General features: G+C 42.6%; 1 protein-coding gene across 4 annotated transcripts in view; it reads left to right on the forward strand.

Annotated features, from left to right (window-relative positions):
• AMOTL1 (angiomotin like 1) overlaps positions 1-15,276 on the forward strand; it is a 106,862-nt gene that overhangs the window by 59,710 nt on the left and 31,876 nt on the right. For all 4 annotated transcript variants that reach the window (XM_034408755.3, XM_087894616.1, XM_034408767.3 and 1 more), the window contains 4 exons: positions 5,571-5,711; positions 6,353-7,265; positions 7,866-8,160; positions 12,746-12,890. In XM_034408755.3, coding sequence (XP_034264646.2) covers positions 5,571-5,711; positions 6,353-7,265; positions 7,866-8,160; positions 12,746-12,890 — 1,494 coding nt within the window. The remainder of the gene's footprint in view (positions 1-5,570; positions 5,712-6,352; positions 7,266-7,865; positions 8,161-12,745; positions 12,891-15,276) is intronic.

Here is a 15,276-nt window from a genome sequence, read left to right on the forward strand (position 1 = left end):
TTTTTTTTGGTGATAGTGTTGAGCATATAAAAGATGTTTTCTAATTGGTAGAATGCCTCTGTGTGTTTGTTACATTTTATGTGTAAATGGATTATTTCTTACGTCAAAGGCAAGATTGTAGCTTTAATATTTTGTTTCCTTTCTTTGCACACATGTGTTGCTGAGTTTATCTGACATGTGCAAATGTTATACCTGAAGATTATACAGGTACAGGAATGCTAAAAGTTTTCTACGAAGTCACCTTGAGATAAAAGCTAAGCAAAACATTACTGATATAGCAGTTTTAATTTTTATGCTAAATAAAAGTTCTAATTTGTTAACTGAGAGATGATCTAACTGTTAAATCTCTATATGTCTTTTATGTCGATTTATAAAATATAACATTAAAAATACTAGGCCAAGCTTTAGATTCAATTCCTTTAGGAGTACCTTTGTTGTAGAAAAACACTTCAGAGGATAATTAGAACTGCAGAAAAAACAATTACTACCAATCTGCCTTCATTGAGGACCTGTATAATGCACAAGTCAAAAAGAGGGCTGTGAAAATATTTACACACCCCTCACATCCTGGACATAAATTGTTTCAACTCCTACCCTCAAAACGACACTATAGAGCACTGCACACCAGAACAACTAGACACAAGAACAGTTTTTCCCCGAACGCCATCACTCTGCTAAACAAATAATTCCCTCAACACTGTCAAACTAGTTACTAAGTCTGCATTACTATTAATCTTTTTATCTTTCTTATCACCCATCTTCTCCCACTTATGACTGTATGAGTGTAACCTTGTTGCTAGTATCCTTAAGATTTATATTGACTGTTTCCCTATGACTATCATTAAGTGTTGTACCTTATGATTCTTGACGAATGTATCTTTTCTTTCATATACTCTGAGAGCGTATGCACCAAGACAAATTCCTTGTGTGTCCAATCACGCTTGGCCAATAAAAAATTCTATTCTATTCTAGAAAAACACTTGAGTGAAGTTTCTTAAAGCAGTGTTTCTCAGCCTCAGGAATTCTAAGTTGTGTGAACTTCATCTCACAGAGTTTTGAGGTTAAAACACCAAATTAAAATGAAGGAAAGCTGTGGAGTGAATGATAAGATTGAAGGTGAACTTTATAAAGCAAGAAACTCATGCATTATTTCTGGTTTTGGTTTGTTTTAATATAACCTAACAGGGGAAGAGCCGCTATATGGCATCCCCAAAGCTCCCTATTATAGCTACTGTTGAAAATTGGCACCGTTCTGAAGCAGGGGAAAAACAGCCACAGCCTTTCCAAAATTCCCTTCTTAGCCAGGAAAAAAATCCCCAGTTTAGTCTAGTGCAGAGGTCTTCAAACTTGGCAGCTTTAAGACTTGTGGACTTCAACTCCCAGAATTCTCCAGCCAGCTATGGTCTTATAGTCTTAAAGCTGCCAAGTTTGGGGACCCTTGGTCTAGCGGCTAAAGCACCAGGCTAGGAAAAAAGAGACTGTGAGTTCAAGTCCCAGCTTAGCCATGAAAACCAGCTGGGTGACTTTGGGATAGTCACTCTCTCTCAGCCCAACAAACCTCACAGGATTGTTGTTGTGAGGAAAGTAGAAGGAGGAAGGTGTGTTGGACACTGTATGCTTGCTGCCTTGAGTTATTTATAAAAATAATAAAGGCGGGAAATAAATAAATATGGGGCAGGCCTACTCCCTTTGCATTATTGCCCTTATCTCTCCAGTAGTTTGTGTCCTGTTGTTTAGAAGCCTGGCTATGAAAATTGCAGATAATTACCAGAGGGCAGTAAAATAAAAAAATCAGTTTTTTTTTTCTTCTATCTTGTGGATATTTCAGTTTTTCATGGACTAGAATTTACCTCAGCTGTTCAAAGGGTGCTCACACCTGAAATTCAGGATTCTCAGGTTGTATGTGTATGAGCTCCCATATATGCTGGTAAGACAGAATTTGCTAATTAGCAGTAGCTGCACTTCAACTATGCGCTAAAAGTGGAATGACATAACTTAGTTGTTTGACAAGCGTCGTCAAAAAGAACCAGAACTGGATCCATTGAGAGATATTTCAGATTAAAGTTGAAGTTGAACTCATGAAAGGAATGAATCAGGAATGAATGAATCAGTGAAGACTTACTGGGGCTAGTCATTATTTGATGTAATGTGTGTGTATATGATCAAATCAAAAACGGGTGAAAAGTGGCATGTCCTGTCCCACAGATAACTTTCTTAAGTAATATACATCCACGCTGCTCCAGTTGACTTGTTATTTGTGTTTGTGTGTGTGTGCGGTTTTTGTGAATTTGGTGCATGGCAACCACATGGTGATGGTAGAGAACATGTCGGAGTGGATAAATTAAAAGATATATTAGAAAGCATCCTTGTAGAATGAGCACCATCCATCCATACGTTTGAAAAATATGTGGATTTGTTAATTAATTTACACTCTGGTGTGCATTTTCCAGAGGTTGTTGTGTGTGTGCGTGAAATGTGTGTTTGTCCATAATTTTGTTCGTAGTGGGGGTATAGTGTATGCATTTTGCTTGTCTCTGTGTCTTTGTGAAGCGATGTGTGGCAATGAGCTGAATTAAGGCTAAAGAAGAGTTTTGATTTATTGTATTGCTATGCATAGAGGAAAATTCCCATAGGGATAATAAAAACAGCAAAGGCAACTGGGAATCTGCTAATTTGGTGCTAGCTCATTGGAGGAGTAAATCTGGCACAGAATTAACAGTTGATACGATCCTGGACAAGTGATCAGATAATGCTTCCTTATCTAAAATTGGGGATGGGGTTGTATTAATGACAACTTCCCTCTGAATGTTTGCATGTAATCAGGACTGTCAGCTTTGGCCCAGTGCTGAACTTTCAAAGCCATTATTATCTCTCTCACACAAACCAGAGAATGGTCTGTACAATTTTGCTCTAGGGATTCATTTAATCTTCCAGCGACCAAACATAAACATTTACTAGAATAGACAGTGAAATCAAAAGAGTGCATTTCACCAGAGGTAGCAATTTGAGGAAGATACAAAAATTATGTCATTTCACTTTGAGAGTTGGAGTATTGGGGTCATCATTCTGTTGCAATATTTTTCCTTGTCTTGGTCTGTTTTCATAGTGAGCTTGGGCAAAAACATGATCTTAAATCATTTTTACAACTAAGGTTGCCGTGGCCTTCCTGTCCCCAAGGCTTTTTAAAACTGGTGTAAATTTCGTTCAAAGAGCACATTGAGGCAGAAAAAGGGGAGAATTACAGTTTCTGAAGCACCATTGAAGTCTGATGCTTTCCAATAATTTTAGGTTCCATGCTGAGAGCTGCCATAAATTGCAGGGGCATCCAGAAAAGAGCTGAAATCTGCAAGATGGCGGTCAGAGGGTTACAGTCCAAGCCTTGACAATTTGTTAGTGTTTAACAGACATACATATGGTCGTTTTAATGCATGTAATGGTTTTATGCATCTGGAAGAAAGCTATTTTGCAGATATATTTCATTTCTTTTTATTACTTCTTTTTTTTATTACTATTCTTTTTATTATCATCATGATCACATAGTTTGTTTTGTTTTGAAGCTTCAAGAATTCCCGAGGCTCATTCAGAGGCAGACGGTTGAAATTACAGTAATGGAATAAATATATATATATTTTATGGGTATATTTCCCATTAATCAGTGGCTCACATTTAGCTGGACCTCAGCTTAGTTTCCTCAAGATACCAAAAGAAAAGCCAGACTTCTATTGTTGACACAAGTAACCTCCTAAAAGTTTTCGGAGTCTGAGTAAACAACAATGCAGCCCCCTCAGCTACAGGTCATAGAAACTGCAGCTCTTTTGATATTAGAAAACAGGAAGCATTTATAGATAACAGGAGAACTTCAGCCCTGGAATGTGTATGAAATGACAGGCCTGGTGCCATTAAATAGCTGTGGGACACTGCACTACACTTCTTTTAAGGAATACCGACTTGTATTTCTTCAAAACCTATGTACGGACTGCATACAGCTAGTCCCTGACTTACAGCCATTCGCTTGGAACTATTCAAAATTGTAACAGCCCTGAAAAAAGTGACTTAATGAGCAGTCTTTGCACCTCTGATTCTCACAGTATCCCCATGATCACGTGATTAAAATTTGGGCGCTTGGCAACCGGGGTGTATTTATGATGATTGCAGGATCCTGAGATCACGGCGCCATTTGCAATATTCCCTCTAGGGAAGCAAAGTCAAAGGGTTCATTTAACCCCCATGTGATTAATTTAACAACTCACTTAACAACAATGCCAGAAAAGATTGAAAAATGGGCTGCAACTCATTTAACAGATTAATGGAATTGGAAGGGACATTGTAGGTCATCTAGGCCAAACCCACCACCTAAGCAGGAGACCATACACCATTTCTGACAGATGGCAGTCCAGTCTCTTCTTGAAAGCTTCCAGTGGTGAAGCTCCCACAACTTCTGAAGGCAACTTCTGTTCCATTGGTTGATTGTTCTCACTGTTGGAAAAGTTCTCCTTATTTCTAGGTTGAATCTCTCCTTGTTCAGTTTCCATCCATGGTTCCTTGTCTGGCCTTCAGGTGCATTGGAAAACAGGTTGACCCCCCTCCTCTCTGTAACAGCCCCTCAAATATTGGAAGACTGCTATCATGTCTCCCCTGGCCCTTCTCTTCACTAGATTAGCCATGCCCAGTTCCTGCAACTGTTCATCGTATGTTTTAGCCTCCAGCTTAACAACTGTCTAATTTAGCAATGGTTGTAAATGCAAGGATTTGTCGTAGGTCAATTTTTTTTCGGTGCTGTTGTAACGGTCACTAAAAGAATAGTTGTAAATTGAGGACTACATGGAGTGATAAAGGTGTGAGACTGGGCCTGGATGTAAATATCCAGGTTTAAGTCTACACTTAGGATATAAATTTCCCAGAGAACTTTGGACTGGATTTCTCTCGTTCGGTAATTTAATTAATTAAATTTAATTAATTAAATTTATATGCCGCCCCTCTCCGAAGACTCAGGGTGGCTCACAATACATTTAAAAAATCATTATAAAAAGACATTGAAAAATTAAAAACATTAAAAACATTAAAAACTCATTCACATCACAAAGTACAGCCTACTTTGTAATGCTGTTGTGAAGATAGGAGAAAATATTTATTTTATTTATTTATTTTGTTTGTCAAACATGTACAATATAGCAGGTATAAATATGAACCTGGACATGAACGAAGGAAATGAATACAAATAAATGGGAAAAGTAGGACAGGGACGGTAGGCACGCTGGTGCGCTTATGCATGCCCCCTTTACAGACCTCTTAGGAATGGGGTGAGGTCCACGGTAGACGGTTTGAAGTTGAAGCTGTGAGGGTTTGAGGATGTAACAATGGAGTCAGGTAGAGCATTCCAGGTGTTGACCACTCAGTTGCTGAAGTTGTATTTTCTGCAATCGAGTTTGGAGCAGATTGTCCAAGCCCAGAATTTCAAATCTGGTGACATAAGGGATTCCTGTGTGAGAGGACTTCGGTTTCTTGAGGAAATCTTTAAAAAAAATAAGTAATAAATAAAATGCATAACTTTTTAAAAATTTTCTCCCCAGGCCCCCCCTCGATCTGCTATTCTTCCAGTACTCCTGTGCAGGTACTGGAAGGCACTGACTACCTTCATACAGATCCTCATCTGTTTGGCAATAGGCAAGATGGTTCCCCATTAATGGTAGAAGCGGTCAATAATATTGAAGGTAAGTTTTTTTCCTCTTCGTCTCTAGTTTGGTTTTCTGCCACCCATGTCTTGGATTTCAATCTTTCACCATGTTGTCATTGGCCACGCAGGCTGGGGGGGGGGGATGGAAGTTTTATTGCATTGCATCAAACGTTTCAGTTGCTTCATAGAATCATTGGGCTGGAAGGGATCTTAGAGCTCTTCTAGTCAAACCCCTTGCCCAAGGCAGGAGTACAGTGGTGGAATTCAACCGGTTTGGGCCAATTCAGTTGAACCGGTAATTAAATTGCTGGCTGGCCCCCCACTTCCAGGAGTCCTCATGTGCCCCATTTTGGCTACCAGGTAAATGCAGGGAAGCCTACTAGGCCCAAAATGGGGCACTTGGATGAGAAGTGAAAGCTTTTCAAAGGGGGGGAAAAAAAACAAGAAAATGTAGTTGCATTTTGGGGGAAAAAAGCACCTTTGAGACAATTCTCACTGGACCAACTTCTAGATAATATTTATTGATTTATTTATAAAAGTTACAGACCACCCATCTTACCTCAAGATGATATTCACAGTGATGTATTTTTTTTCCCTGTAGTCTTTAAAAGTTGTGTGAAAATGGCTTCAGCTCTTACTTTCCCCCCCATCTCTTTCTTTCTTTCTGTTGGGCCTCAGCTGAAGACCCTTTATGCACCTTCTACCCCCCAAGCTTTCTCCAGGGTTCAGAGGTGGAAATGAGAGGTTCGGAGGATGTTGTCCCCGGCACTGTTTTACAGCGGTTGATTCAGGAGTTGCGTTATGGCAACCCCAACGAGAATATGAACCTGCTGGCTCTCCAGCACCAAGCTACGGGGAGTGCAGGACCCTCCAACTCCACTGCCAGCAGCACCCTGTCTTCTTCTGCGGAAAACCTGGTGCCGGAAGACCCACAAATGGTCCAGCAGTCAGCACGGCAGGAACCACAAGGCCAGGAACATCAAGGGGATAATACGGTGATGGAGAAGCAGACCAGAGGCTCCCAGCCTCAGCAGAACAATGAAGAATTACCTTCTTACGAAGAAGCCAAAGCTCAGTCTCAGTTTTTTAGAAGTCAGCAGCCTAGTGTCGTCGGGCCCAGTTTCTACATGGCCAGCAGCACCGGTCCAAAATCTAAAACAGAAGGTAGACCAACTTTGGCCCGTGCCAACAGTGGACAGGCCCACAAAGATGAGGCTCTGAAGGAACTGAAACAAGGCCACGTGCGCTCTTTGAGCGAGAGAATCATGCAGCTTTCCTTGGAAAGGAATGGGGCCAAACAGCATTTTCCTTGCTCGGGGAGAAGCAAAGGGTTCAAATCCAGTGGGCCTTCCCCTTCCCCGGCTTCCAATAAAGGCATGGATCTGAGAGGACCCCCTCCAGATTATCCATTCAAGATCAAGCAGGGGGGCTCTCCAGGAAGCAAAAGTCAAGAGCCGGGTATGTTTTTTAACGAACAGCATTCCGGAATGATTCAAGAAATGACAAAGGCATCCTATTCAGCATCACAGCCAGCGAGGAGCGAAGGAGCTATTGTCCGATATCAGGGTCCCCCAGAATATGGCATTACCAGGTAATTTTATATATTTCTTTTGGTCTCCTATTGTAAAAAGCTCAGATCCTTGCACAGTCCTTCTTCTTTCTTTCTTTCTTTCTTTCTTTCTTTCTTTCTTTCTTTCTTTCTTTCTTTCTATCTATCTATCTATCTATCTAGTCAAGCATATATAAGATAACAGGTAAAAGTATAAACATAATTTGAATACATGAAAAGAGTAAGTAAAAAGGAATATTAGGATACGGATGGTAGGCACGCTGGTGCACTTATGCACGCCCTTTACAGACCTCTTAGGAATGGGGTGAGGTCAACAGTAGACAGTCTAAAGTTAAAGTTTTGGGGGCTTGGGGAAGAAACCACAGAGTCAGGTAGTGCATTCCAGGCATTGACCACTCTGTTGCTGAAGTCGTATTTTCTGCAGTCGAGTTTGGAGCAGTTTACCTTAAGTTTGTATCTATTGTGTGCTCATGTAATGTAATGTTCTTCATTACGTAAAGAATATCACATTGAATATTATAAACAATTCTTCTTTCAATAATTCAGGTAATTACAAGCTCTTTGCAACGGACCTCCTTTAAGTGTAAGTAATCCAATTGAAATATATTCCTCTTTCTGTAGTCATCAGTGTGCATCGTCTTTTCCATCACTGCCAACACCCCAGGAGCACAGCCCAATGTCCTCCCAGACCTCCTCGCTTAGCGGCCCCCTGCACTCTGCGTCTCTGCCGCCTCTCTCAATGGCCACAGCATCCCAGTCTCTGCCCGCAACTCCGCCTAGCCAGCAGCCCCTCACACCAGATGCCTTCACGATAGTACAACGAGCCCAGCAAATGGTGGAGATGTTGTCTGAAGATAATGAAGCCCTGCAGAAAGAGCTGGAGGGCTACTACGAGAAAGCAGACAAACTTCAAAAGGTGGGTGGCAGGATAGAGGGGATCCAGATGTACCCAGGGGTGAAATTCAACAGGTTCTGATAGGTTCTGGAGAACTGGTAGCAGAAATTTTGAGTAGTTCGGAGAACCAGCAAATGCCACCTCTGGCTGGCCTCAGAGTGGGGTGGGAATGGAAATTTTGCAATATCCTTCCTCCAGGAGTGGGGTGGGAATGGAGATTTTGCAGTATCCGTCCCCTGCCACACCCACCAAGCCACACCCATGGAACTGATAGGGAAAAATTTTGAATTTCACCCCTGGATGTACCTTACAGTGACTATAGCCCATCCAACTCAAAAAGACTCTGGGCCGATTATGAGGCTATAGTGGTTTTTGTGTGTGTGACATATACATTCAGAAGGCATGTATATAATTTGGAATTGGGACACACCCACCCACCATCTCTGCCTTATATATTGTAAATTGTTTGACTCAGCTCCCATTCCATTTATCTTCTTGGAAACGAATATTGGAAAGTGGGAAAGCATGTCTTTGTTGGAACTCTATCTGGCATCTCTTTTAGCTTCACAACATTGCAGAAGACATTTTGTAGATAAACATGCCTTCTCTTACGGCACCATTTTGTGAGGTGTCCATAGCATATGCTCAAAACTTCAAAACCTGCCTACAACGGGTCCCCAGAAAATGTGTCCTAGTTATAGACCAATGATGGCAAACCTTTTTGGTGCTGAGTGCCCAAAGCACATGCACACGCACCCCCAAAATGCAATGCGAGCATCCCCGCCCACGGACCCCACCTCCCCTGACCCATTTTTGGCTTCTGGGTTGGTGCAGGAGGCCTTCCAGGCCCAAAATGGGGCACGGGGGCGTGCGCGGTGCCCCCAGGCCCAGTTTGGCTTCCAGGTTGGTGCAGGAGGCCTTCCAGGCCCAAAATGGGGTGTGGGGGGGTACGCACATCCCCAAAATGCAATACAAGTGCCCCCCACGCAGGCGCCCTGCGTGTGCGTGGCAGAGACCCGAAGACCAGCTGGCCGGCGGGAGGTGCACACACATGTGCAATGGAGCTGGGCTGGGGCAACGGTTGGTGTGCCCACAGAGAAGGTTCTGCGTGCCGCCTGCGGCACGTGTGCCATAGGTTCACTATCACAGTTACAGACAGTGGCTGTCTAAGTGATCTGATTGTTCAAAACAGTGTTTCTCAACTTTTATAACTTTTAAGATGTCTGAGTTTCAGCTCCCAATTCTAGGAGCTGAAGTCCAAATATATCTTAAAGTTACCAAGGTTGAGAAGCAGTAATCCAAAGGATAGTTAGGCTCCTGTGTAAACAGGAGGCAATTCATGCAGTGTAGTAGTATTTGGGAAATCTCCAACTCAAATCTCACTTCAGCCAGGATTCTCCAAGGGGCCTCAGATGATATTATCCTTTCCTCCTTGTCGATATAGTTATTTACCATAGAATACCGGTCTGAAATTATTCCCAGTGCTTTATAAGCGAACAATATTATTGCAGCCGCCTGGAGTGAGACCAGTGTTCAGAGTGAATTTCTGCAATGTCGTTTTGTAACGCCTCAGTCCTGTCAGCCTGTTTCTAATGCTTGCCAAATTCTCCGCTGACACAGGGTATTTATACAGCCATGGGCTCTCTCGTAGGCCACAAAAGGGGTTCCCAGAATTTTCTGCCCTGAACCAGCTTTGGGAGGCTTGGCTTTGTCACCTGGGCTGCTGTCATTTTAACTTCCTGGGAAGTGTCCAATTTTGTACATTTTCACATATAAAACTGTAGAGTTTCCCCCTCCCAAAAAGTTCAGAGCATATATCTATCGACGTAAAAACTTAATGAAGCTTTTAGCAAGTGGTCCATGCAGAATGGATTGAGACAGCAAAGCATTCTTGGTTTGGAAAAGGAGCTATAATTAAGTAACTTTAGATTCTGACTTTAGTGGTCTCATGATGAAAATGGAGGGTCATTTCTTCTCCCAAATCTAGTAAGTTGGTCTTGTTATATCGGTTGAATGATCAACCAATTTAGAGTTGGTTGATCCTTCTGCTGAGTGGGGTTCTGAAGATATTCATCTCCTATAACCGTGATGGCGAACCTATGGCAAGCTTCCGGTATGTGCGCGTCTGCCAGCTGGTCTTCGTGCGCGCATGCGTGCCAGAAACCGGAAGCTCAGCTTCCCGGTGCGTGCACGCATGCACGCCAGGGAGCTGTTCTTCCAGTTTGTAGTGCTCCCCCCCACGTGTGCTCTCTCTCCCATTTCAGCACTCGGTGCCGAAAAGGTTCGCCAACATTGTCCTATAAGAACACCACTAGGGTTCTGTTTGCATCATTGTCCCAGTCAAAATAAAAAATAAAATAATAATAAAAAAATAAGATGAGATGAGTGAGATGAGATGAGATGAGATGAGATGAGATGAGATGAGATGAGATGAGATAAGACTCATGGTAGCCATAAACTACATTTCACAAATTGCAAGACTTGGTTTCACACATCACGCTACAGTACCCTTGTACACCCACTGACACATTAGCTATCATGTTATTATTCCTTTTGGGATAAATGATGTTGTGTAAAATATGGTAGAGAAGATCACAAATCTCTGCCATCCATCACAGTTTTGGTCAATCAAAGCTTTTATATTTGTTTATTTAATTATTAAATTTATGATTGAAGAGCCGCGGTGGCGCAGTGGTTAGAATGCAGTACTGCAGGCTACTTCTGCTGATTGCCGGCTGCCAGCAGTTCGGCAGTTTGATTCTGACCAGCTCAAGGGTGATTCAACCTTCCATCCCTCCAAGTTCAGTAAAATGAAGACCCAGATTGCTGGGGGGCAATAGGCTGACTCTGTAAGCTGCTTAGAGAGAGGGCTGTAAAGCACTATTGCTATTGCTATTTCTCTTTCCTATCTCGCCACAAGGTGACTTTGGATGGCTTACAAAGCAATAAATAATACAAATATATATAGCAATATAAGTGAAAAAGATGGGGAGGGAGGTAAAACGGGCTGCAAGGGGTGAGGTGGGATCTGCTATCATGTTTCCCCAAAAATAAGACCCTGTTTTATATTTTTTTGAACCCTGAAATAAGCGCTTGGCCTTATTGCCATGCACTCAAAAGCCCAATTGGGCTTATTATCAGGGGATGTCTTATTTTGGGGGAAACAGGGTAACAGTCCATCAACCACCTCCAATGTGGCACTCACCTATTGGGGCCCCAAGCCAACTGGCAGAGCTAGGTTTTTAGGCCCTTGTGGAAGATCAAGAGGTTGTAATCAGATCTCTCCCCAGGGAGATAAGACGTTCCAAAGAGCAGGAGCCACAGCAGAGAAGGCTCTTATATGGTCAATTTTTACATATTTTGGCCATTATGACCAAAACCCAGTTTTAGCCCAAGCATGCTCATAATGTTCTATGCAAGCTAGGATCTCTAATCCAGAAGCTACCATACAAGCCAGCATTCTGCTGTCCACGTTGCTCCAACTAATTCGTATGTACCAGTGCAGCAACAGTGCAATGATTAGGATACTCCGGCTAAGTCAAAACTGTAGCATGTTAATGGTTTAGTCCATTTTGTGAATCCAGAATCTGTAGCCCGTGTTTGGGATGATGATCCAGCAATCTAACTTAGGAGAAAGCAACTTTTATGAACTAGAGTAGCTGCTGAAGACAAGAATGGGTGACTCATGTCATGTGAGCATCTTCAGCACCTGAGGAGTGGAAGGAGGAGGAGTAGAAGTAGACTCAAAAGCTTCTAGGAGGAGACTTGGTCCCATTTCTGCCCACCAACCTCCTGCTTCTGAACAGATAAAAAGGCGCCAAAATTAAGGGTGTGATTTTGGGTAAAAGACATAAAAATAAAGGTGAGAGTGGAGGCAAAATTCTCTCCCCCCCCACCCAACAATTTCCTATTCTGTTTATATTACTAGACTATGTCTTCCAACATTTCTCTAACCCAGGGGTGTCAAACTCTATTTCATTAAGGGCCACATCAGGGTTGTATTTGATCTTGTGGGGGGGGCAGGGGGGGGCATGGCAAGCTCGATGTTACTCATTGAGGCTCCATTTTCAGCCTTGACGGTCCTCCTGGGCTCCGTTTTCAGCCAAGACAGCCTCCTGCAGCTCTCAGCCAGCAAAAATGGAGCTTGGGGAGGCCACGCACGGCCTTCCCGAACTCCATTTTTGCTGCAGAGGCACCGTGGGCTGGTCCTATGCTGTTTCCAGGGTGGGCCTGCAGGTCAGATCTAAGCACCCCGCAGGCTGGATCCATCCCCCGGGCCTTGAGTTTAATACCCCTGTCTAACCTAAAAGAAATTTGCACGGAACCCATTGCATGGAAAGACCTATTTTTTCGGCTTTCCACTGGCATGGCCAAATATTTCTCTATGATTGGGAAAGTGATTGTTTTTTCAGCATTATTTGGATTTTTTTTTTAATGTTTGTGGAAGGATTCCCATTTGGACATGATGGTAAAAGAGTTCTTTTTGCAGAGTTACAGAAGTGGTACAGGGTTGGCCGGATTTCTAGGTACTGTATAAAATTTGTCCATGGTTGACCTGCATCCTACCCAGCTTTTTATTAGGATACCAATTTCTGCTTTATCCTAGTTTGAAATGGAAATTCAGAGGATTTCAGAAGCTTATGAGGACCTGGTGAAAATCACCACCAAGAGAGAGTCACTAGACAAGGCAATGCGAAACAAACTTGAAGGTGAAATCAGAAGACTCCATGATTTCAACAGGGACTTGCATGGTATGTCTCCTTCTCCTTCTCCTCCTCCTCCTCCTCCTTCTCCTTCTCTTCCTTCTCCTTCTTTTCCTCCCCCTCCTCTGTTTTGTGATTTCTATGATCAAACTCTATGATCCACCCACCAAAGTGAACTTCTTTCATACAGGTCACTTACTTTTGAATCATTTTCTTTCATTTCTGAATTCGTGTTTTTCACCCTTTTTTACTACTCTTACATTCCGGTTTCTAATCTGTCCCTCCCATGATTGTCACTTAGGTAGACCTACAATCTTATGACCTCTGCCATGGTCATAACTTTAGTAAATCCAGGTTTTCATTGGGTGGTTTAGTAACACAGAGAAGGTATAGGATAGGTTACCCTATTTACCTTGTTTCCCTGAAAATAAGACCCAACCAGAAAATAAGCCCTAGCATGATTTTTTTTCTGGATGCCCTACCCTGAAAATAAGCCCCAGTTAAGATCGTCAGCCAGATGGATGGATTTTCGTACTATATGTCCTCCAAAATCATACCTAACCAGAAAATAAGCCCTAATGCATCTTTTGGAGCAAAAATTAATATAAGACCTGGTCTTATTTTCAGGGAAACATGGTAGTTATAATCGGATTACACATAGCATGCCCTGCTAATGGCAAGGATGATGTTGGTCAGTTTTGGTACATTTTGACTAGAATGCCACAAGTGCAAAAAAAAAAAAAATTAGTTTATATAAAGTATGCTTGAACTATTCTGTGCAGACCATGCTCTCTAATCAGTGGTGGGTTTCAAAAATTTTTACTAGCAGTTCTGTGGGTGTGGCTTGGTGGGCGTGGCATGGCTTGGTGGCGTGGCAGGGGAAGGATACTGTAAAATCTCCATTCCCTCCCCAATCCAGGGGAAGGTTACTGCAAAATCCCCATTTCCTCCTGATCAGCTGGGACTTGGGAGGCAGAGAATAGATGGGGGCGGGGCCAGTCAGAATTTTTACTATCGGTTCTTCAAACTACTCAAAATTTCCGCTACCAGTTCTCCAGAACTGGTCAGAACTTGCTGAAACCCACCTCTGTCTCTAATCTAAAATGTATCTCACAAATCAACCTCACATCAACTTGGAAGTAGAAGAACTATCAACTGAATATTCTATTTCAAAATCAGAAGAAGGTAATTTGGGGGTAGAGAATGGGTGTACTGAGCAGCAGCCACATTCTTTATAAACCATGAGGCTTCCTGCCGGCCACAAAGGCGTGTGCCTCCAGTGATATGAATTGTGTGTGCATGGACATTTCTGCTTTGCAATACTCGGGGATGTTCAGGAGTTTTTAAAAATGGAAATGGTTCCACTTTGCCCTGTAAAACAGTAAAATGCTGTTATAGTTTAGTCATTTCTACTTATTGTTACGACAAAGATTAAGCATTTTGACGCTGGCAGTGTGATTCTGGGGTGTTGTGGGGACCACACTTTTGAGATTTGGGTGTTCATGGGCCTGTGGTTGCTTTGCCTAGTTCTAAGCTATCATATTCTCTTCTATTTTGGCAGGCTAGAGGCCAGACAAATTACTCCCTGGCATGACTTTTAGAAAATTATTATGGATAAGATTGCCTGGGCCAGGTTGCAGATGTCGGCTTAATGGTTCCATTTATCATTGCGTGACCCAAACATGAACCTAGATTGTTTCTGCTTTCAGTTAATTATATACAAGCCTTATTGTCTCCAAAGAAAAAAATCATGACTAATTATGGTTTAGGGCAGGGGTTAGAACTCCCAGAATTCTCCAACCAGCATGGCTAGCTGAGTAATTCTGGGAGTTGAAGCAGTGGTGAAATCTAAAATTTGTTACTACCGGTTCTGTGGGCGTGGCTTGGGGGGGGGAATGTGACTGGGTAGGCGTGCCAATTTTTTTTCTTTTAAAACCATTTTTTCTACAACCTCTTCGGTGAAGAGGTTGTAAAAAAATGCTTTCAAAAGGCTCTGACGATCCCAGCTGAGTTGCCTGATCGTCAGAGGCTTTTTTTCTTTTAAATGCCTCTGACGATCAGGCAACTCAGCTTGGATCGTCAGAGGTTTTTAAAAGAAAAAAAGCCTCTGATGATCGCATGGCTCAGCTGGGCATGGGGGGGCAGGGATTTTTGCTATCAGTTCTCCGATCCACCTGCCTCCATTGCTACCGGATCAGGCGATCCGGTCCAAACCAAGAGCATTTCACCCCTGAGTTGAAGTCCACAAGTTTTAAAGTTGCCAAATTTGGAGACCCCTGGTTTAGGGGAAGCCAGCATTGTAAAATATAGATTGAAGTTCTCCAGGTATGAAAACCAGAGTGTATGAGGTGGCATTTATATTGATGCTGATCCCCTGCTCGGGGCTGGAATTCATATTATAACATTCACAAATAACTATATGTCTGGCCTTTAG

This window comes from Pantherophis guttatus, chromosome 5 (assembly GCF_059756535.1).
Source record: "Pantherophis guttatus breed Tessera chromosome 5, ASM5975653v1, whole genome shotgun sequence".
NCBI lineage: Eukaryota > Metazoa > Chordata > Lepidosauria > Squamata > Colubridae > Pantherophis > Pantherophis guttatus.